The sequence below is a fragment of the Spea bombifrons genome, chromosome 6 (assembly GCF_027358695.1).
Source record: "Spea bombifrons isolate aSpeBom1 chromosome 6, aSpeBom1.2.pri, whole genome shotgun sequence".
Lineage (NCBI taxonomy): Eukaryota > Metazoa > Chordata > Amphibia > Anura > Pelobatidae > Spea > Spea bombifrons.
The window spans coordinates 13,323,279-13,347,411 of NC_071092.1; the positions used below are offsets into that span (position 1 = coordinate 13,323,279).

The 24,133-nt window shown below is 41.0% G+C and overlaps 1 protein-coding gene across 1 annotated transcript in view; it reads right to left on the reverse strand.

The window, feature by feature from the left end:
- Positions 1-8,683: 8,683 nt before the first annotated feature.
- Positions 8,684-24,133, reverse strand: part of CDC73 (cell division cycle 73) — a 34,956-nt gene continuing 19,506 nt past the window's right edge. The window contains exons 11-17 of the mRNA XM_053468778.1: positions 21,871-21,928; positions 18,164-18,199; positions 17,974-18,061; positions 16,858-17,019; positions 15,608-15,708; positions 10,054-10,195; positions 8,684-9,445 (exon numbers count right to left, since the gene is read on the reverse strand). Of these exons, the coding sequence (XP_053324753.1) occupies positions 9,409-9,445; positions 10,054-10,195; positions 15,608-15,708; positions 16,858-17,019; positions 17,974-18,061; positions 18,164-18,199; positions 21,871-21,928 (624 nt within the window). The 3' untranslated portion in view covers positions 8,684-9,408. The remainder of the gene's footprint in view (positions 9,446-10,053; positions 10,196-15,607; positions 15,709-16,857; positions 17,020-17,973; positions 18,062-18,163; positions 18,200-21,870; positions 21,929-24,133) is intronic.

A 24,133-nucleotide genomic window follows, 5' to 3' on the forward strand; every position in this document is an offset into this window, starting at 1 on the left:
AGAAAACTAAAGCAGAGATGTTTGACCATAATGTAATGGTGAAAAACAAGCACAGCATTTCAGCAAAAACACCTCATACCAACTGTCAAGCATGGTGGTGGAGAGGTGATGAAATTGGGCTTGTTTTGCAGCCACAGGACCCGGGAACCTTGTAGTCATAGAGCCCAATGTCCAACAGCTAAGCTTGGCTGAAATTGTGTCATGCAGCAAGACAATGATCCCAAGCACGGCTAAATAAGAAAAGAATCAAGGTGTTGCAAGTCAGACCTCAACCCGATTGAAATGCTGCCCGCAAAACTCAATGAACTGAAACAACATTGTAAAGAAGAGTGGGCCAAAATTCCTCCCCAACGATGTGCCAGACTGATCTGAAGCAGTTATTGCTGCTAAAGTTGGTTCTTAAAACTATTGAATCATAAGGCGTACTTGGTTTTCCACACATGGCTTCTCCATTTTGGCTTTATTTTTGTTGAATAAATCATGACAGTTTAATATGTCATGTGTTGTTGTACCGCATTTTTAGACATGCTAAGGAACAGATGATTGTTATTATGTCCCTAGAATTCAAAGAGGGTGTACTTTTTTTTCTTTTTCACACATCTATACCTGGGAACTTGCCAGAGCTCTTCCTTTCCTATGGGAGTGGCCAAACAATGGTCAAATACTAAAGTGAGAGGAAAGTGACTCAGGGACCTGAGGAAGCACCTCTTCACTCAGAGGCTCCGGGTCAAACTTAGAGAGTTCCCATTTCGGGGGGGGGCATTTTATTACCGTATGTGCTCGATTATAAGACGACCCTGATTATAAGACGACCCCCCAAAATCTGAATATTAACTTATGAAAAAAAGAAAAAGCCTGAATGTAAGACGACCCTGTAGGAAAAAAGTTTTACCAGTAAATGTTAGTTCATGTAAACTATGTGAACAATTGTTTGTTAATAAAAGCTATGATTGAGAAAAATATTTTGTTTTTATTTCCTTTTTTTTTTCAACCTGCCCCCCAGTTATGCACATCTGCCCCCAGGCTTGCCACTGTGCCCCGGAAATGCCTTATACCCCATGATATGCCTTTTAACCCTCTATATGCCACTGTGCCCCATGATATGCCTTTTTACGCCCTATGTGCCACTCTGCCTCCAGAAATGCCTTATACCCCTATATGCCACTCTGGCATTTAGGGGGTTAAAAGGCATATTATGGGGCAGAGTGGAATATAGGGAGGTAAAAGGCATTTCAGGAGGCAGAGTGGCATTAAAGGGGTTAAAAGGCATTTCACAGAGCACTCTGCCTCCAGAAATGCCTTACACCCCCCATTTAACACTCCCCCTCCCTCCTCCAAACTTACCAGTGCTTCTGAGTTGGGGGGGCGCATACCACAGGAGGATCCAGGTCCCCTGCATCTGACCCCCCGGTGCTTAGTCCGGGCAGCATGTAGAGCTCCACACGAATCGCGTAGAGCTCTACACGCTGCCCGGACTAAGCACCGGGGACTCAGAAGCACCGGTAAGTTGGAGGGGGGGCATAACACAGGAGGATGCAGGTCCCCTGCATCTGGGTCCCCAGTGCATAGTCTGGGAAGCGTGTAGACCTCTACGCGATTGTATCGCGTAGAGCTCTACACGCAGCCCGGACTAAGCATCGGGGACTCAGAAGCACCGGTAAGTTGGGGGGGGTAACACAGGAGGATCCAGGTCCCCTGCATCGCTGCGGGGGATCTGGATCTTAGTCTCATAATCAGACCTATATGATTATAAGACGAGGGGTATTTTTCTGAGAATTTGCTCTGGAAAAAACCTCGTCTTATAATCGAGCAAATATGGTAGTTACTAGACTACTTGGCTGAGTTTTGCCTTTCAAATCCCTAAATATGATGCAAAACATACAAAGTCATTGGAACAAAAATGCCCAAAAGCCTTGCATAAATGCTGTACCCCTCTACAAAAAGTAAGCAAAACACTTTTTTTCACCAATTAAAAACAGAAAAAGGTAATATAGAGGCATATAGAGGGTTAAAAGGCATATCATGGGGTATAAGGCATTTCTGGGGCACAGTGGCAAGCCTGGGGGCAGATGTGCATAACTGGGGGGCAGGTTGAAAAAAAAAAGGAAATAAAAACAAAATATTTTTCTCAATCATAGCTTTTATTAACAAACAATTGTTCACATAGTTTACATGAACTAACATTTACTGGTAAAACTTGGCGGAGGTTCCGTTGTTAAGGTTTTTTTTACAAAGTTATTTATGTTATTAGAATTGCTGTCTCGTTGCATATGATGAAGATACGATGGGATCTCATCATATCACAGGAACTCCTAAAGTTCCTATGAAACTGATAAATCCTTTTCAAAGTAGAATACCTGAGCAACTGCAAACAGGATAGAATTATTTTAGTCATCATAACAGTGAAACATCTCCCCAAAACACCTCTGTATTTCAATTGCTTGATAGATTATAAGACCAGCATAGTAAATTGGATTCCAAATACCCCATAGTAAGTGTCCTGATGAATGGGGGATGCATTGTGTAATGTAATACTCATATATTATATGAATGGTAGATACTGACCACAACTGAAATTCATCAGTGTCTGTCATGCTCGTTAAATCATTAGGAAGTGATGCATTATTAACAAGGTTTTAAGACTGGAAGGCTCAGTAATTGCTATTGATAAGCAAATGTTGCTGATTTCTGGGCTGATAACCAAACTGGAAAGAAATGACTGTAGAATGTCAAGAGTGATTTATAGGGTAAAAAAAAAACTAGTTTAACGAGGTGAAACCACAAGCTATTATACAGAGGATTGGTTTCTTGTTAACATCATATTAATATTTTCCATAAATAAAATAACAGCTTGTAATCCATTCACATTACACATTCAATAACCTGCGCTGATTGTCTTGACCAAAATATCCATTTTAAACGGATGGTGGAAAACCACAATTTTAATATCAGGTCAACTGAATATGAGATGAACTATATCTTGTTTCCCACCTAGACCATTTTAATAGCATAATATCATAGCCTAGGGCAGCCCTGTGCCACATTAGAAATCATTATATTGCTCGATTGCACTACTGCACAGAGCTCTGTAGTATCTGATCCCTGTGACCTTCTGAGGTAGTGCACTGAAATATGACAGGTCCTAGCAGTCAACACAGAGGATATGCAGTACAAGTAAAAAGGCATATTTGTAAAGGTGATCACCTGGGAAAGCTGTCCAGGTCAAGCCTAAGGTAGCTCCACACGTCTTAACACATACACAAACACACATCTTCTGCTGGCATATGTGAAGTCAATATAATTTATAGACAGCTGGAATTAATGGATCTTGGTCATATTCATCCTCCTTATTTTAGATCACTTAGATTCCTTTTTTCTAGATTCACAGGGAGCAATAATTCTTACCATGTGACAAAAAGCATCCACCATCAACTGCCAAATTGACAACAACGTGCTGTACAACAGCAGCTACTATTGAAGGTCATATATACAGGAAAGGACCACTAATTGTGATGACTAAAACAACATGCATTTTTCATTGGTAGTGTTGTATTGGACAATATACTGCACCATTAAGCAGATGTTTAAAACGTTTCTAGCTCCATCACTCAGAGAATAGTTGATAAGAAAATCACTCTACCTTCATATCCACTTTGAGACAGCAGCTGGAACAAAATGCATAGTTGTCTCTGATTCGTTTGTAGGGGTTGCAGTTGGCTTGCTACAGCACAACTGTCGTAACCCCTAGCAACATGTTACATTTCTTTAAACTCTTGCAGCCTTTGGCCTCACGTATTCAGCCGGCAGCTGCAGCCCCAATCTGCCACTGGAGCATAACTATATACCATTGGCCACTTTATTAGGTACACCTTGCTAGTAACAGGTTGGGCAACTTTTTTGCCTTCAGAACTGCCTTCATTCTTTGTGGCGTACTTCCTACAAGGTCCATGTGAACATGATGTTACCACGCAGTTGCTGTAGATTTGTCGGCTGCACATCCATGATGCGAATCTCTCGTTCCACCACATCCCAAAGGTTTGGATTGAGATCTGGTGACTGTGGAGGCCACTGGAGTACAGTGAACTCATTGTCACGTTCAAGAAACCAGTTTGACATGATGTAAGCTTTGTAACATGGTGCACTAACCTGCTGAAAGTGGTCATAAAGGGATGGCCATGGTTAGCAACAATACGCTGACAGGAGTGGCACCCGGTGAGGTATTCTGCTGCTGTAGCCCATCTGCTTCAAGGTTCAATGTGTTGTGCATTCAGAGATGGTATTCTGCATAACCTTGGTTGCAACGAGTGGTTATTTGAGTTACAAATGCACATTCCCCTCTGACCTCAACAAACCATTTTCGTCCACAACTGCTGCTCACTGGATATTTTCTCTTTTTCAGACCATTCTCTGTAAACCCTAGAAATTGTTGTGCGTGAAAATCCCAGTAGATCGGCAGTTTCTGAAACACAACCATGCCACATTCAAAGTCACTTAAATCCCCTTTCTGATGCTCAGTTTGAACTTCAGCAAGTTGTCTTGACCACGTCTGCATGCCTAAATGTGTTTAGTTGCTGCCATGTGATTGGCAATTGAACAGGTGTACCTAACAAAGTAGCCCGCGCATGTGTGTGTGTTCTATACACAAATACTAAATACCAACCTTCTATGGTGTGTATGCTGTGCTCAAACATATCAACTTTTAGAATTTGTATGATAATCGATCTTATTTTTCCTGTTATGTAGAGTTATTGCCTGTAGATTGATTCAGGCAACCTTCGGCAAAGGTAGCTGAGAAGGAAGAGACTTTCAGGACAGGAAATTGGTTTGATAAGTCTGGCTATGCCAGAACCTGCATGCCGATTTTAACTTTTAAAATAAAATATCTTCAAAACTAGACTGACAAAAAGTCTACTTACTTACATGGCCACTTTGTGATGTATGGAAGGAGAGCGCTGCAATATGATATCATATACTGGTGTTCTGCTTTGATATATATAACAAGGTGGTTGGAGGAGTAAGGTAGGTGGACGGTCCTGCCCCCGCCCGCAACAAACACAGGTTTCTTGCTTTGGACACTTGAAACGTTGGGGGCTTGATGGACTGGAAAGGGAGCTGAATACATTTACAAGGTACTTCTTATGATTTTTATAATCTGCAAACATTATTAAAAGTTTGATTTGGACAATATGAAAGATCTGCTAAAATCTTTGCACTGTAAAAAATATACATTTAAATAAAATTTTGAATGCATCAAAAATTTGCTTTACATTAAACAGACATTACAAGTCCGTCCTTCTTCAGAACCCAAATATCACATACTATGTAAACGCCTGGAGGCTTGCTATTTTCCATCAGCAGAGACGCTTGGCAACTAACATGGTTTGAAAGGCTCGGGGTCACGAAAGTTCAGCAGGGAGTCAGGAAGGTGCATTGAATGCCATGGGATAAATGTTACCTTGTTTTGCCTTTAAGATGTGGCTCAGGCTTCTTAATTTACCTTTGAATTATGTCCTTAAACTGGATACAAAGTAAGAATCTAAATCAAAGAGATATGATTAGAACAACAATGACTTATGACATTACATATTACCGTATTTGCTCGATTATAAGACGACCCTGATTATAAGACGACCCCCCAAATCTGAATATTAATTTAGGAAAAAAAGAAAAAGCCTGAATATAAGACGACCCTATAGGAAAAAAGTTTTACCAGTAAATGTTAATTCATCTAAACTATTTTTTTTTAATAAAAGCTATGATTGAGAAAAATATTTTGGTTTTATTTCCTTCTGTTTTCCAACCTGCCCCCCAGTTATGCACATCTGCCCCAGAAATGCCTTATACCCCCTATATGCCACTGTGCCTCATGATATGCCTTTTAACCCTCTAAATGCCACTGTGCCCCATGATATGCCTTTTAACCCTATATGCCACTGTGCCCCATGATATGCCTTTTGACCCCCTATGTGCCACTCTGCCTCCAGAAATGCCTTATACCCCTATATGCCACTCTGGCATTTAGAGGGTTAAAAGGCATATTATGGGGAAGAGTGGCATATAGGGTTAAAAGGAATTTCACAGAGCACTCTGCCTCCAGAAATGCCTTATGCCCCCCATTTAACACCCCCCGTCCTCCAAACTTACCGGTGCTTCTGGCTTCCCTGTCATGTAGCCGGGGCAGCGTGTAGATCCCACGCACTTACGCTGCAGCCGGAAGGAGGCGTGGCTAGCAGCGGGGGTTGTCTGCGTCCATCGCGCAGACCTTCCCCGACTGACAGCCGGGGAAGGTCTGCGCGATGGACGCAGACAACCCCCGCTGCTAGCCACACCTCCTTCCTGCTGCAGCAGAAGTTGTCTACGCGAATCGCGTAGACATCTACACGCTGCCCCAGCTACACACCGGGGACTCAGAAGTACCGGTAAGTGGGGCGGGGGGGAGAGACAGGAGGATCCAGGTCCCCTGCAGCTGCCGGGGATCTGGGTCTTAGCCGTCTCATAGTCAGACCTATTTGAGGTCTGATTATAAGACGAGGGGAAAAAAACCTCGTCTTATAATCGAGCAAATACGGTAATATACATAAACATTATTATGAAGTCCCCCACCACCACCTTTTTTTTTTTTTTGCAGCTATAACAGCTTCCACGCCTTTTTTGTGTTTTTAGAGCATTTGTGGGGCACATATGTTGCATGAGAAGGCCTGGCTTGCAATCTGTTCCAGTTCATCCCAAAGGTGTTCAATAGAGCCGTGACCTCAACCCTGTGAGGGCCACTCAAGTTCTTTCCCACCAAACTCATCCAACCATGTCTTTATGAACCTTGCTTTGCTCACTTGGGCACAGTAACGCTTAATGTTTTCTAAGCTCAATTAAACCAATGACATCCCAGGCACACCAACCGCCATTAACTGTATATTTCTCTGTGACACATCAATTGCCACGAAGGGGTTAAGATACGTTACCTAAGAAATTACAACTGTATATGATGCTACTTTACAATCGCCATTAATAAGTAATATAAGGCTCTGTCTCAAAGTGAAATATTTACAGATAAAGTCTCAGAATTTCCTTGGCTGATTAGATAATTTGATGGTATCATTTAAGCCTACTGGGTTGAGGATATTCACCTAAACTAATATCGAATAAGGTGTATACTAAGCAAGGACAAAGATACACTATCGTTCAAATATTTGAGGTCAATTAGAAATGACCATGTTTTTTGAAACAAAGATCTTTTTTTCCCATTAAAATAAAATGGATCAAGAATACAGCTGGAACGTTGCTATAAACGGCCGATTTTTTATGTAATATCTTCATAGGTGTACAGAGAACCTTTGCCAGCAACCCTTGCTCCTCTGTTCCAATGGCACATTGAGTTAGTTAATTTAAGTTTACATCTAAAAGGGTAATTGATCATTAAAATATCCTGTTGTAATTATTAGCGCAGCAAGAAATTTTATTACAACATTAATGTCTACACCATATTTCTGAATAGAAAAAGGCTCCAGGCACTCAAGGGTTCCATCAGGCAGATTTATTGAAAGAGACTAACAACAACGTTTCGACCTCACGATGAGGTCTTTATCATATTTCTGATCCATTTGCTGTTATCATAATGGACAAAATGTGTTTTCTTTCACAAATGAGGAAATGCCTGAGTGACCCAAAACTTTGGAATGATAGCAAAAGTGTGTGTTTATTATATACAGTGCCCTCCACTAATATTGGTGTGAGAAATTGTTTATTTAACTTGGCACCCTTAAGAATTCATGAGAACTACATGTAATGTATATCGCTATTGATAATTTACATCTTAGTACACAGAGAGGTAGCCATAAGGAAACATGCTCATGGTTAAATATGGTGGTGGCTCTTTAATGTTTTGGGGGTATTTTTCTGCCAGAGGATGTTGACATTTTGTTAGCATACATGGCATCAGCCATTATAAATACAGGACTGCCTTTGCCAGAGAGCTTAAAATGGACCATGTTTGAATATTCCAGCCGGGCAAATGATCCCAAACACATCAAAATCCACAAAAATGGTTTACGGACCACAAAATCAAGGTCCTACCATGGTCATCCAAGTCCCCGTACCCATTGAACACCTGTGGGGTAAACTGAAGAATGGGGTCCACCATTGTCGACCTCAAAATTTGAAGGCTCTGGAGAGATTCTGTATGGATGGTCTCTGATCCCCTGCTATGATTTTTCCCAATCTCATCAGGTGTTATAGGAGAAGACTTAATACGGTTATCTTGGCAAAGGGAAGTAGCACAAAGTATTGACTAAAAGGGTGCCAGTAATTGTGCCACATATATTTCACCTTTTTCTTTGGATAAGTCTGTACTGTGCTGGCAAAAATATAATATATAGAGGACACTATTTATATACATTTTTACTTTTGATCACATGACAAACAGGGACTTACAGTAATTTTGTTTGAAGTCAGCTAAAGAGGTCAGCATGTCTTTAACTTAACTTCTCCAGAGATGGTTCTAACCTACTTGCGCCCATATCATTCACTTAATTCTTAAGTTTTTTCAAGCAATACGGGGGGTATTATGAAGGGGCAACTCATGTGAGCATGATGTAAATCATATATATAACCTTCAATAAATCCTTCTTGCAAGAACAGCTCATGGGTGTTGGCCCATGAAGGATAAAATCAACTGCAAAAGCCAGCGTTTGGGAATATTCCAAGTAGAATACATTTATAATAGAAAAAATACACACATTAATACATTGGGTTTAGCATACGAAAGACCACTAGACAATCATCATCTGTTCCTTGTTTTATTTTTTTGTTAAATCTTAGATATTTGTGGGAGGAGGGAAATCATAATTGCCTTCAAAAAATATTAATGTTTACCCATACCTTTTAGATAAACACAAAACAAATACATTGAATGGTTTGCTCTAAAGTGCAGTTCTCATAACTGCACAAGTCCTGCACTGCCTGCCTAGCGCATATGTCCAATTCTGCGTACAACCAATTAGACATTACAGAATAAATGCACAATAAAATGCTTTCTGGAAGTTGACGTTTGCGCACAAAAAAAAAAAAAGCAAAATCAAAACTGTGGTGTCACGTACTTTAAACAGAAGGTAATATTAACACACGCATCAGCATCCCACGTCTGGAAGGAAAAAAAACATCTCTAAAACATATCAGCGCTATCAAAATATACAATTTGAATTGCAGACAATGCAAACTTTATTTAAAAATAGTATGATATCCATTAGGATTGTAAGTCGTGGCAATCTGTTCTCTGACCAAAAAGATTGCAGATGTTTGGGTTTGCTCCAGATGGGTTAATTTTACAGTTCAGCATAGAGTCCTAATCTCCAGGAAGGTACAGAGCAACAATCTGTTCGATGCGTCAATGAAAACTCTTTCAGAATCAGTCTTTCAGAATCTTAAGTGGGATTTGTGTTTCACCATGTACCTAAATTGGAAATACAAAAAAAAAAAATTTAAAACATTTAAATCAAATATCCCAGTTTTGTTATTTACAGCCATCCACATCAAGTGTCTCAATCACACTCTTAAAATGACTCTCACATTAGACAAAACGTCTACGGCAAAATTCTCAATCCAAGAGGGCTCATGTATTATAGTTAGCACACTGATACATAGTAATGTCAAAATGGTCTGCTGAACATTAAAACATATTAGGATTATGAAGATTTGACTTCTCTACACAGAATGCCTTGAACGGTTTAAATAGATATGGTACTTAGATTCTCTGCAGAGTGCATTTGAGAAGGTAATGAATCCTACTTGGCTAAAAGAAAAATGTGCTCAAGAACTTTATGGGGACAAGAAAAAAAAAAACTACATTGTAAGAAAAATTCACAGCTTTATTCTCAGAAAGGAGATGGCAGATATTTTCTTTGTGGAAGTGTTCTCTTACCAAACACAGTAAGCTGCAAGTGTTAAAACCCCCAAAAGACTAAAGCTATTGTATACGTTAAGACAAGAATTTTTGTTGTAATTTGTATCATAATAAATATTTAAAAAGTATACAATAACTGGAAGACAATTAACACTCACCTGTCCAACGTCTCCCAAAATCTCAGAAACACTGGCCTGTCCAAATGTCGTTTGTGGTAACTTAATTCCAATACTGTCACATCCCACTTCTGTACATTTGGGTCCAGTCGAACTTCATCATATTTAAGGTGGAAGGCTTTAACTGTAAGAAGAGACCAATAATTGTCAGCCAAGAAACAAAAGCAGATAAGAAAAGCTCAGTTTATGGCGGCAGATTTATAAAGACACAGGTAAAAAAAAAAAAATGTAAGAAGCATGCTGAACTGTTAAATCTACAACAACTGGTTTCAGTTTTGTAGAGTTGCTTTTCTACAAAAGATAAAAAAGCCTAATTTACAAGCTCAGCCACTGCAGCATCTTGTTGATTAAATCTTAAAATTGTTACATCACAACCAGGTAAATCCATAATTGCCCAATGTCTGCTTCTCCATACCCAGAATAAATTTTGCTTCCAGCAAAGCAAGTCTGAATTCTAAACAGGGAATTATAATGCCTAGCTATTTTTACTCTGCCTTTGATATATTACCAGCTATTAGCCAACCAGTTGTCTCTTTTCCTATTCTCTTATAATATGATCAGATGACACGCTCTCCAGCTTGCCGTTCTATGATGCAAAATGACAGCAAAGTTTAAATGGGGAAAAATACCTGTTAGCTCTACTCTTGATTATTAACTATATATAACCCATAATAAAGATTGGTTCAAATGTAGGGTGAGATCGCTAAAGATTTTATTTCTTCTGCTGGAGAAATGCTTGTTGGCTAACTAGATCAACATAGATGCGCATGCTAAATGTTTTGTTAAGCCCTCTCTGGAAGTATCAGCTGGAGCTGGCTGGTGTATAATGTGACTACACAAAACACAAGCAGGAGATGGGGGGGGTACATTGGGGGGTCCACTAAATCTCTTAGCCATTTGCAATGGGGTAAATTTTTTTTTTTTTTTTTTAAATCAGTTTTTATTAGCCTCTGTTAAAAGGGCAGTACAAATAAAGGCATAAAACCATACAACAAAGAAGCGTCACAGTAACGGTCTTAAAAATGTGAACAAGAGCATAGCATTCCTTTACAATGTTACTGGATCATGAATGTCACACAATAACAAAGCACCCATGTGTACAATAGCCCAAACTTGGAAGACCTAGTATCAAGCCAAACAGAGGTTTTCCATTTTGTATAATATAAAGGAAAAGAAGAGAAAAAGAGGAAATCACAGGAAAAGGGGAAGAAGAACCCAAAGGCGGGAGACAAGAAAAGAGAGGTAGGAGAGACAAAGAGAAGGGGATGACAACTCCAGCAGGATACGTGGTCAGTTAGAGGTGGAGTAAGGACGACTGGGTAGTAATATCCGTATGTACAGCGAGCCACGGGCCCCACACAGCGTTAAATTTGGGCACCTCGTTCCTCAATTTGGCCGTAAGTTGCTCCATAACAATGAGATCCCATATAGCGGATTGTACGTCAGCTGCAGTCGGTGGAGGCCCCTTCCATTTCCGCGCTATTGCAAGCTTCACTGTGGCGCAGATGCGATGGATAAGGTTGTGGTTGTGGACCGATAGTCCCGGTTCCGCGGCGTCCATCACCAATAAGGCGACCTCCGGTGTACCGGTAAGCGTAAGGTCTAGGGCTCGAGAGAGTTGGTGGAAAGAGGTCAGCCACAGTGAAGAAATCGATGCACACTCCCACCACGCATGTAAGTATGTACCTGGGACACCACATCCCCGAAAGCAGGTGTTGTCAGCGGACTGGAAGATATGGGACAGGCGCAGCGGAGAAAGATACCAATACGCTATAACCTTGAAAAGTCTCTCCTTGATTAGTGTGCAAGCCGTAAGTTTATGGATAGTGGAGGCCGCCGCGTCCCATGTTTCAGGTGAGTAGTCCTTGTTCAGGGCTAGGTGCCAACGGTGTCTGTATGAAGGTAGATCACAGTGCGTTGCCGTGAGAAAGTGTTCGTAGTGTGTAGAAACAGCCTGACGTAAACGCTTGCCCTCGAGGAAGCGTTTCTCAAACTTAGTAGCTGCTACCAGGCGACTTTTGGACAGACATGTAAGCAGGAAATGTCTAATCTGGAGATAGCGAAACATCTCGGAGGACGGGATCTGCAGCGATTCGCGCAGCATCGCAAACGACTTGACCTTCTGCTGATGAACCAGTTGGCCCAATCTCACTATGCCCCTGTCTGTCCACCACTGGAAGGACCGCGGATCCAGTCCTGCCGGGAAAGCTGGATTGTAAAATAAGGGAGTCAAAGGGGATACTGCATCCGAGAGGCGCAGGGTAGAGCGACACTTCCCCCAGACAATGAGAGAAGACCGCATCGCTGATAACGAGGAAACGGTAGGGAGATCCGAGACATCCATCCACAGAATGTGCTGAAGTTGACGATGCGGAACAAAACTCCGTTCAATGTCTACCCAAGGGAGAGTGCCTTCCGGGAGAGACCAGGATTCCAGTTGTGAAACCCTGGCCGCTAGATAATAAAGGTAAAAATTGGGTACACTAAGTCCCCCCTTACGCTTGGGCATAAACAACGTACGGCGATTAATCCTGGCCCTTTTAGAGTTCCATATGAACCGAAAGACGAAGGATTGGAAGGAGTCCAACTCAGATTTGCGGATGGGGATAGGTAAGGTGCGAAATAAATAGAGCAGCTTGGGCAAGACGGTCATTTTGATGGCACAGATCTTCCCAAGCCAGGAGATTGGATATGCAGACCACTGTGAAATCTCCGTGCGTAACGAGGTCAATAAAGGCGGGTAATTTGCTTGGTATAGCGTCGTAGGGGAACTGGTGAGCTTGATCCCTAAGTATGTGAGCGACGTGGGTCTCCACGTGAACTTGAAGTTAGCAGTGATGGAGTGTAAGACGCGGTCCCCCAGGTTGATATTTAAGGCCTCACATTTAGCATCATTGATCTTGTAGCCTGAGATCGCCGAGAACTTGCGTAATGTAGAATACAAATTAGGTAGCGAAACGAGCGGATCAGACACTGTGAGGAGGATATCATCCGCGAACAGGCTCAATTTGTATTGCTGGCCATGTAACTCCACCCCGTGCACATCAGGGTTAGACCGTATTGCAATAGCCAGGGGCTCGAGGCAGATGGCAAACAAAAGGGGCGAGAGTGGACAGCCCTGTCTAGTGCCATTAAGAACCTGGAACGGTAGCGACTCGCATCCCATGAGGGCAATCGTTGCCATTGGAGAGTTGTACAATGCCTGGATCCCCCTAAGAAAGCGACCCCCAAATCCAAACGACTGCAGCACCTCCCACATATAATGCCAATCAATGCGATCGAACGCCTTTTCGGCATCCAACGCAAGGAGCATCGTCGGTTGGTTAGTCGAAAGCGCCACCTCGATCAAATCCAGTGTTCTCCTGATGTTATCTGGAGCCTCCCTTTGGGGAATAAAGCCGACCTGGTCTGGATGGATTAAGGTCGAGATAATAGAGCTCAGTCTCGTCGCCAATATTTTCGCAAACAGTTTCGTGTCTGCGTTGATAAGGGAGATGGGGCGATAACTCCCACAGTTAGCTGGATCTTTCCCTTCCTTATGAATTACTATGATCCTAGCAGTGAGCATCTCCTGTGGGATCGGCCGACCGTCCAGAAAGCCATTAAAAAGGGTGAGCAGCCTGGGGTTCAGTTCCCCCGAAAACTTCTTATAGTACATGCCTGGCAGACCATCGGGACCCGGAGCTTTAGAGGCTTTGGTGGAAGAAAGTGCGCGGTTGAGCTCATCTTCCGTGATAGTGCTGCTTAGAAGAGAGGCATGATCCGTGGCCAGACGTGGGAGCGGAATCGAATCAAGAAAGTTAGCAATATGAGAGTTATCAATCGCATTGATGGGAGCTTTGTTACCGTCATATAAGGACTTGTAGTAGGCTGCAAATTGTTCCGCAATGTCAACTGGATTCACCCAAGATTTCTGATGTCTGTCAACAATTTTGGATATGTTCTGGGATTTCCTCTGGGACCGCAAGCGGCGCGCCAACATCTTGCTCGGTTTGTTAGCATGCTCAAAAAAGTTCTGTTTAGTGAGGTTGAGGGAATGAAGCGTTGCTCTACTATGTAACAGATTCAGTTCACCTCGTGTCTGTATGATGTCTCGCAACGTCGAGTCACTCAGGGTCCGTTTATGCTGTGCTTCCAGGAGGGACAGTTTGTCTGTGAGCGACTTCATCTCGAGTTGTCTCAGCAATGGGGTAAATTTTAAAGAGGACACTGCTATCATATAGATTAAAGGGAATTTGAAAGCTGAAGTGTCCCCTTAAGTCAAACTAAGGATTTACAACATAATTTAAAGAGACACTCCAGCCATATCACTAGCATACGACAGCTGCATGGCCCCTTTAAATTTTCATTTTTTTTTTCTTCTACACATTCAAAAAAATAAATAAATATTTCCATTTTGTATTTGCCCCTTCCTTCTGCATGAGGTTCCAGGTCAGGTAAGTGCATATTAAAGTACTGACATTGAGAGTATGCACTACTCTTTAATGGGAGTGTCACGCATATTTAACTATCCCTTTAACCGAGGTAAGAGATAATTACACAATCATATTTTTTTTGCTCAGCGTTGACAAAATATTAAACACAACCACCAAATGCTGGACGAACAGATGAATATTAGATGAAATGAGACAAAGCATTGCTACTTCTCACTTGAAAGGAATATTCATAATAAAAGAGTGTTTGTGTGATGTGATGTCTTTCAAAGATATTTAGAGCGTGACCCTTGGGAGGAATAGCATTTAAAACTTTAATTCTGGGAATCTCCACCAGAACTTTGAAAGGCTTGGGTGAAAATAAAGTCACAGTCATAGCCATAAAGGCATTAAAGCTTTACATTTTAGTGGTATGAAGACTCCTTATTTCTCATTATAGTGATTAAATGAGGCACTGAATTACTGCTGCTCCAGAATAGATCTAAAGACTACAAAATAAGCTGTGCTTGTTCTTGCATTAGATCCTTCATTGAAAGAAATGGTTATCTGTCCGTTACAAAGATCAGGTTTTTTTTTTTGTTTTTTTATTTTTTTTTTTTTATTTTTTTTTTTTTAACTATAGCTACTGTTGGTCGCATTGCAACATTGGACATTCTCAAGCAGCATGGGTTTGCATGCTTTACGCTACACTAAGAAATCAGGTAGAGCGCAGGAACAGGATAGAAGGTGCTCTCTATGTAAATTTGTACAATACACACAGAAAAAAAAAAAAACTACCAGCATAAACATGGGCGATACAAGGATGCAACAGACTGTTAAAAATCTTCAGAGAGCCACTGACTTCCGCACCCCTGGTATAAATGCAGTTGACACGGCACGGCCTATTGCTAAGTGGAAGGAGGCACCTTTCCTCTTGTTCTTTTTGCTGCTGCCATGTAAGAATCAACAGGTGCACAGAGATCAAATATAGAGCAGTACACTAAATGGAAATGTGCTACAGACCACAAAACCATTAACAGTGCACAACCACACACACAAATTTTACAGGAGTGTAGGGGGTAATCCAATCAACAATGCCGTAAAACGAGGAAAAAATGACTTACTTTTTGCAAAAATATCTACAGGTGATCCATCAGGCAACAGCCACGGCCATCCTTTGAACTGCCAAGCGGGTCCTTGAACAAACACTGCAACTACTCGATCCCTGGAAAAAGAAATGCAATTGATCATGAAAAACCATTGCACCAGCAGGCCTTTCATTTATTGCACCTTCTACCCGGAGAATTCTAACTAAATAGCGCTTTTCCTAATCAACATCCCAAGAGTTATTTCCCACCAAGACTCTAAATACGGTAATTGAAAGTAGAAAAGCACACAAGAAAATGTAACTTTTAAAAGGGCATCTAACAATATAAATCATACAATTTGCAGACCCTCTATGCTTACAGACATGCATTAACTAAGAATTCACAAATATGTGCAGGCTTCAAAGACATGACATAAGAATCCTGAAAGCATACGCAGTTTTGCCGTGGACTGCGGGAGGAAATAGTTCTTTGTACCGATAGACATTAAGCATCCAAGGTATTTTAGAAAGGAGTGTATGAGAATCCAGGATGCGCATTAAAAAGTGAAAAGGTTTGGCTTTAAATAAAATAAAGAAATATACAAATCACAATACAAGTAGCCACAGCCCCAAAATACTACTATTGAAGCAGGGCAAAATTGCTTAGAAAGATTGATGTAATCTTTTCTGACTCTTAATAAAACGAAGCTGGCTTCTAATAGCCTCTGCCTGCCTACCATTATCTATACACCACTATGAATCCCTGCCAAATGAAATTGTATTCGTCCTCTCAGGTGTCTGAGGATGCTCTTGTTAGGCTATAAGCAAATATACTCTATTGCATGTCTAGGCATTGGATACATTACCGTTTGCAGACTATTTTTCAAACGATGTATGCAACGTACAGGTGTTTTTAGAAACCCAGTGCCAAACTTTGCTTGTAAAATACAGTACATACTGAGATGATCACAAATTCACACAAGGAACAGTGTGAGGGGAAAAAAAACACGGGCACACAATTTTAGGGAGAAGTCCAGCTTCTAGACAACCCTAAATCAACCAAACAACATGAGGGCTTTGAGACTTAAAGGGACAGGGCACCGGTGAATTACCGTTTGACTAATCACATATTACAATACAAAAGTTAACAAAACAAAAAACAGGCCGTTTGATGAATCGCTGAACAGGTGGATGGGCCGTCAGCCACTATTGCTGGAAAAGTATGGTACATGTTGTGGAGAGTGGACTCGGTAGCAGAACATACGTTGCCATTTGTGCAGAACATACCAGTCCTGTGGTAACAGCTTTAAGGGCTGGTCTATAACTCTGTATGGGACGGTAACACTAATGCTCGTGCCACCAGGCTGCATTTGGTCTTTTCGCCTCTGAATTAAAGTTTCGTTTTCCCTTTGGCACCCTTGTTTCTTCTTTTCATCTGATGAAACAAACCTTTAAAATAAAAGATGTAAAAAATAAATTAATAAAAGCATTTTTCAATACCAAAGATTTTAAACATTTCATTTGGCACAAAATCAGAGCAGAATGAGAAAAATGAGTTTAATTAAGCACTGCTGTCTGTGTTTTGCACGGTTTGTTAAAAAACTGCCCACTGACAAATAACGGCTTCCTGCGCAGCCACAGACCTATTAATGATTTCTATACTGCCTCTAGGATGATAAAAGGTAGTCAAATAGAAGAGGTGCTTACAGAGTTGGCAAGCAGTTGCATGTTTAAGGCTTGGATGGCACAGAGAGGCAGCCCACCATCTGAGACCCTGCATACGGTGCCATATTGAGATTCTCCACTGAGCATAGGCATTAGAGGAGAACATCTGACCACTGCCAAATATTTGCTCTGTCCCGTATCTAGTCATGGAGGGGCTTACCTCTGGTTGAAAACGTAAGGGGGACAGAGAACGGGATTAACCTTATCTTAGCAGTACTCCCAATCAATGCTCCTCTGGCAACAAGCCTCTTCAAATGCCTTGCATTGTAATTTAATATATATTTTTTTTTTTTAAACTTTTATAGCAAATATTTTTGTTCTAAAAACCAGCCATCTGAAACAAGGGAAGCTCAACCATAAAAGATAAAACATTAATTTATGTTGCAAATCAAGAACCATTCGGTTCTGTTTGGCAGAACTAAAAAAAAATCCCCAGTAAGAGCATAAGAGGTTTAGCTGCTAGAGTAAAAACGCTGCATCCATTCACATTGGGCAAACTAATCTAACATAGAAAATGATAAGCTTTAACGCACACAGCAGAATTAATCCACTGTATCCCTCCGTTATCACTGGATCTGGCCCAGCACAAATATATATCTACACACACACACACACACACTTACTTGACCACTAGTCACAGGCAACAATGTGCAATGCTTTTCATGGCGAGATACTCACTTAAGATCCTGTAGGAGATCTTTTGAGTTTAGCATGGTTATAAGTGAAGTGGTAGCTGCAGGTATAATTATTATGGGTGTACGTGATCCTGTAAGAGGGAATAGAAAGAAAAAAGGTCAACATTTAAAAAGTGAAAAGGAGATACGAGTTGTGTTTTTTTTTGTTTGTTTGTTTGTTTTTGTAGCCTTACCCTTTTTCTGGTTCGGAGGCGGCCTTGCTTGGGAGACTAATTAAAAAACAAAAAACAAAATAAAGTTTAGAAGCAATTTTAACATCTCTCAAAATCCTAGCTTGCTGGTCAGGAACCCAAAAGCCCTGTTAAAAAATTTAAAAAAAAAAACGGTAACTGTACCGGCAACAGCCCTAATATTTATCGGGCACTGGGGAAATCTATTGTGTTCATGTCAACTGGGTTATTAACACGGAGCAGGTTTTATCACGTACTTCCAGTTAGAAAGCACAATCTTGAAAATGAAGAGTCTGCTTTAATTAGCGCACATTTCACGTTAATAAAGACCTTAGCATACAGGGACGGTGATTCTATGTGTAATGTCAGCCCTGCTGCTCAAGGGGTTAAAGAGGAAGTAAAAAAAAAAAAAATCCATGTAATTGACAAAATTTGTGAATAATCATATGGTTTATATGTACTAGAAAGTGTATTTTAAATACCCTGTTGACAAAAGTGCTTAATGTATGTGCATTGGGCCTGTACTTAAAGCAGTGCGTTCTACTTGCAGCTCCTCTTGCAACTTTACTTCCCACTGAAGTCTATGGGAGTTCAACTCATACTTGCCACAAGTCTGCAGTTAAAGTCGACGCACTGCGACACATACAGAATACTTAAATAAGCTGCCTGTTTAAGGGGAGTAGAAATTTTTTGTATTTTGCGATTTCAATTAAGAAAAAAAAAAAGCACACCGTAAAATACACTTCGATTTGCATTTTACGTAACTTTCCATTAGCTTAATGGTAAATGTATAGAACCATTATTTGTTCTATGTTTAGACCATACGTATATGCCTTAATGAAATAAAAATATTGCCCAGAGTAGCAATGAGGACAGAACAGAAAATCTGCTTGTAAGATATTTCAGATTTATCAGCCGTACTACAACATTACCGCACAATCTGATTACAGTATACATCGCTGGCATGGAAAGTGTTAACATCAGCCTTTTAATTTAATAACTTTCGGTAAACAGCTGAGACGGCAAGACATCGGTAAGCTGCTTTCACATCTGGTACACAGTCTTGCTTAGGCTTCTTCAAAATTGGAAAGGTTTGTGTTGGAAAGATCGCACAATAAAACCATTTGGATCCCGGGAGGATACCTTTGGTTTTCTGGCACAGTCTTCCACTAGTACAGGCAGCATATCAGTATTTTCTGGGGTTGGTGTACCCCATATCAGCATTTGCTGGGGTTGGTGTACCCCCTATCAGTATTTGCTGGGGTTGGTGTACCCCATATCAGTATTTTCTGGGGTTGGTGTACCCCATATCAGTATTTGCTGGGGTTGGTGTACCCCCTATCAGTATTTGCTGGGGTTGGTGTACCCCATATCAGTATTTTCTGGGGTTGGTGTACCCCATATCAGTATTTGCTGGGGTCGGTGTACCCCATATCAGTATTTCCTGGGGTCGGTGTACCCCCTATCAGCATTTGCTGGGGTCGGTGTACCCCCTATCAGTATTTGCTGGGGTTGGTGTACCCCCTATCAGTATTTGCTGGGGTTGGTGTACCCCCTATCAGTATTTGCTGGGGTTGGTGTACCCCCTATCAGTATTTGCTGGGGTTGTGTACCCCATATCAGTATTTGCTGGGGTCGGTGTACCCTTGAGCTTAGTTGCATGGAGACTTATGCCCAATTTTCTCCTCACCACTCGCTTATACTGGGTAGCAGTCTATGTCACGTTAAATATAGCCTCAGACTTGAAACTTTAACCCAATTAAAATCATTAGAACAAGTGAGGCAATGGCAATACTCCAGCCCATCAAAAATGAACCCAAATTAGATAATAAATGGCCAGCCCTGGAGTCATCTTCCAAAATAAAAAAAGAATTATAGTGAAAAATAAATCAAAGTTACAAAGAGGAAAAATGATTAAATGGAGTAGATTTGTCAGACCTTTACTTTTTTTTTTTTACATATTTAATTGAAATATTTTCACAGCGCACAGCTGTTATAAATTGCACCTAAAAATTAATGTTTTCAGAGTATCCGGTTTAATTTCATTAAATTGTAGTAATCTTATAACTATTGCCCCCTTTTAAGTCTGCTTGAACATGCCTGCTAGGCAACATGATCTTGTTCTAAAGCAAATTATATCATATCAGATAGTTGTAAAAACACAGATCTATACCCAGTTTGGGATGCAGGTAGGGAAACAGGGTTTTACTAAAGACTTATTGGGTGCCTTCACGGGAGTAAAGAGGGACACTTTCAAAGAGTGCAGCGGTATATATGCTGTACATATTTAAAAAAAAAAGTATATATAACCTTATAACTGGTTAAAGTAGAAAAGGCCCCAAGTCTCTCGTACGTTATATTTTTCTTTAGTAGAAAAATATAAATAAGACTAAAAATGTTTCTTACATTAAAATGAGGCTAACAGGCACTGCCAAAAGATGTTTGGATTTAATCTATTCGTATATAATATGAAATGTCCTCTCAAACAAATATTTAAGTGCATTATACCCATATGTTAGCATTTGCTTAAGTATTTATAGGCTTTCCAATGGTGCAGTTTAATTGTGTTTGTGGCATTTCAAAATTATTCATATCCATGGCGCAAATTACAGTTCGATTGGAAAGTGTTAATTCTACACCATGCATTAAGTAGCCACATCACATTGCTGTTTTGAGCCCGAGAGACTTTCTGCCCAAGATAAGATATAGGACACCAGAATCAATTTGCAGAGAAGAAGAAAAAATGATCAGGTTTCAGGTTTGTAGCATTATGAAAAGAACAGTTACAGTTTTATCACAGAGTGATCACAGCACTTGTCCTGCTACCCCCTTATTTTCCTTTCAAAAGGAAGTAAATATAACTGAATAGGACTCGGCTGAGGGAAATGATATCCCACAAGACAAACGATGGCCTCTTTTTATCGTCATGTATGCTAAAGATTACATTTCTAGGCCAGGGAAGAATTTATATCAAATATATATAATTCAATATCGAGAAACCGAGGGATGTATTTTACTATTACAGACTTATGTATATGTTGGTTCTGCCATTGAGCAGGCATCCATCTTTAAAAGGAAGATATCTTGGGAGATTAACAAGGAGGTTATTCTCAGATAGGTCAATCAGCCCACGTATATAACTCAGACTCGGTAATATTCTGAAAATACAATGTTCTGGGCCCCCTGGGAAAACCTGTAGCCCAGAAAAAATGTCAAGGTGCTTCCTAGTTTGTCCTCCTAAAGCATATTGCCCCCTCTTTCTTCCCCCAACATCCCTATATATTTTTTGGTTATATTTTGGATATGAGTAACTGCCTTTCTTAAATCACACATAAATCGGTCACAAAGGAACCCAAGATCTCTCAAAAAAGCCTGGCTCTCTACCTTCCTACAGAGCCCAAATGCATGAGAGAGAGAAGTAAAGCAGGGGCACGAATTCTAAGCACATATTAAAAAAGCTGCAAGGCCTTATAGCCCCTGCCTAAGGGCACCCTGAGTGCTCAATTGTTTACATACCGGCTTCATTACTAAGAGTAACATTACGTGTAAACAAAAGTTCAATACTATACTACGTTTCCTAACCTCCTCGGGTGGTCAGGTTATTGTTAATGCAATAATGGTAAAATAATCTTAACAAAACCACCACCTGCATCCTTTCGTATTTTAATTGTCTCTCTTGTGTGAAAAATGAGTTCTGAACATACTATTACCTGGTCTTGGCACGGGCTGTGCTGCTGGAGCCTGTGTCTTCCGGGCAGATGCACCTTCCTGAAAAACAATTAAGTCTCGAGTTAGATATCGCAGCCAACAATACTAAAACGTTGGATCAAACCTCCAAGTCAGGGAATTTCAATAATGAATAACTGCCTAGCCTCAAAAGTCCACCATTAAAACACAATAAGCATATCAACTGGTGTATAAACCTAAAAGATATCTGATGTAATATACACACATATTATAAAATATATACCGTATTTGCTCGATTATAAGACGAGGTTTTTTTCAGAGCAAATGCTCTGAAAAATACCCCTCGTCTTATAATCGGGGTCGTCTTCTAATCAGACCTCAAATAGAGGTCTGATTAGGAGACTAAGATCCAGATCCCCCGCACCGCTGCAGGGGACCTGGATCCTCCTGTCGTCGCCCCCCCACACACACACACACACACTTACCGGTGCTTCCGGAGGTGAAGTTGGCAGCGGGGGTTTGTATGCGTCCGTCGCAAATACCTTCCCCGACTGTCAGAGGTCAGAGTTCAAGAGTTCCTGATCTCTGACAGCCGGGGAAGGTATTTGCGACGGACGCATACAAACCCCCGCTGCCAACTCCACCTCCTTCCGGCTGCCGCGGAATGAGACGTTAACCCGCTGCCCCGGCAATACACCAGGAAATTGGAAGCACCGGTAAGTAAGTGTGTGTGTGTGTGTGTGTGTGTAGGGCATTTCTGGAATGCCTTACACCCCTATATGCCACTCTGGCACTTAGGGGGTTAAAAGGCATATTATGGGGCAGAGTGGCATATAGGGAGGTATAAGGCATTTCAGGAGGCAGAGTGGCGTTAAGGGGGCATTTAATAGAGCACTCTGCCTCCTGAAATGCCTTATACCTCCCTATATGCCACTCTGCCCCATAATATGCCTTTTAACCCCCTAAATGCCAGAGTGGCATATAGGGGTATAAGGCATTTCTGGAGGCAGAGTGCTCTATATAATGCCTTTTAACTCCCTTAATGCCACTCTGCCTCCTGGAATGCCTTATACCTCCCTATATGCCACTCTGCCCCATAATATGCATTTTAACCCCCTAAATGCCAGAATGGGATATAGGGGTATAAGGCATTTCTGGAGGCAGAGTGGCACATAGGGGGTCAAAAGGCATACCATGGGGCACAGTGGCATATAGAGGGTTAAAAGGCATATCATGGGCCACAGTGCCATATTGGTGTGGCAAGCCTGGGGGCAGATGTGCGTAACTGGGGGACAGGTTGGAAAATACAAGAAATAAAAACAAAAAAAAAATATTTTTCTCAATCATAGCTTTTATTAAAAAAAATTGTTTACATGAATTAACATTTACTGCTAAAACTTTTTTCCTTTAGGGTCGTCTTATATTCAGGCTTTTTCTTTTTTTCCTAAGTTAATATTCAGATTTTGGGGGGTCGTCTTATAATCAGGGTCGTCTTATAATCGAGCAAATACGGTATATATATATATATATTACACATACACCTGCACAAAGATTGTTACACCAGAAACCGTTTCTGTGGTCATGGAAACATTAATACACTGGAATGAACGGACCGCTCACAGCCGCAGTTACCTCACTGGCAGAGTTGTCGTAAGACGTAAATGCAACAAACTTCCCATTTCCAAAACTATCAGGTTACTTACATGCAGTGTATTATATAAAAGCACTGCTTAAGTTGTTACAGGAACAATGCATGACAGAAAAGCATTTTACTGCTGTATAGGAAATCTCTACTCCAAAGTTTGGCTGCCATAATTTACAGCTGAGGCTATGAGTTTGAAGGACTCCACAAGCACCAGAAATAAGAAAAACAAACACTAACAGTCTATAAAACCAAAAGGGCTCCTAAAATGCCCCCCCACACACACACTAAGGCACAACTTTAGTTTAGTTGTCACCTGTCCAGGTTTGACATCAGCCAGCCAGAAAATGATGGGTCTATGGTTGAGTCCACATACAGCTGGGTGAGATTCTCTCTGCTCTCCCTCCTGGTCAGGCATAGCCACCATAACAGATCTCTTCACCTTTGTTTGATTCTCCCTTTTCTTTACTAAAGGAAACATTTTAGCTCTAATCTAATACCATGGCCGCTGTCAAAACCAAGCCTTTCCCAGGGGTAACCTCTGCGTGGACGATGACAGCAAAACACGCGGCCCTGGCCTCAGAGTAACCAAGATTGAAAAGTTTAGCTCAACAGGCAATTTTGTCAGACCCACTGCGGTAGGT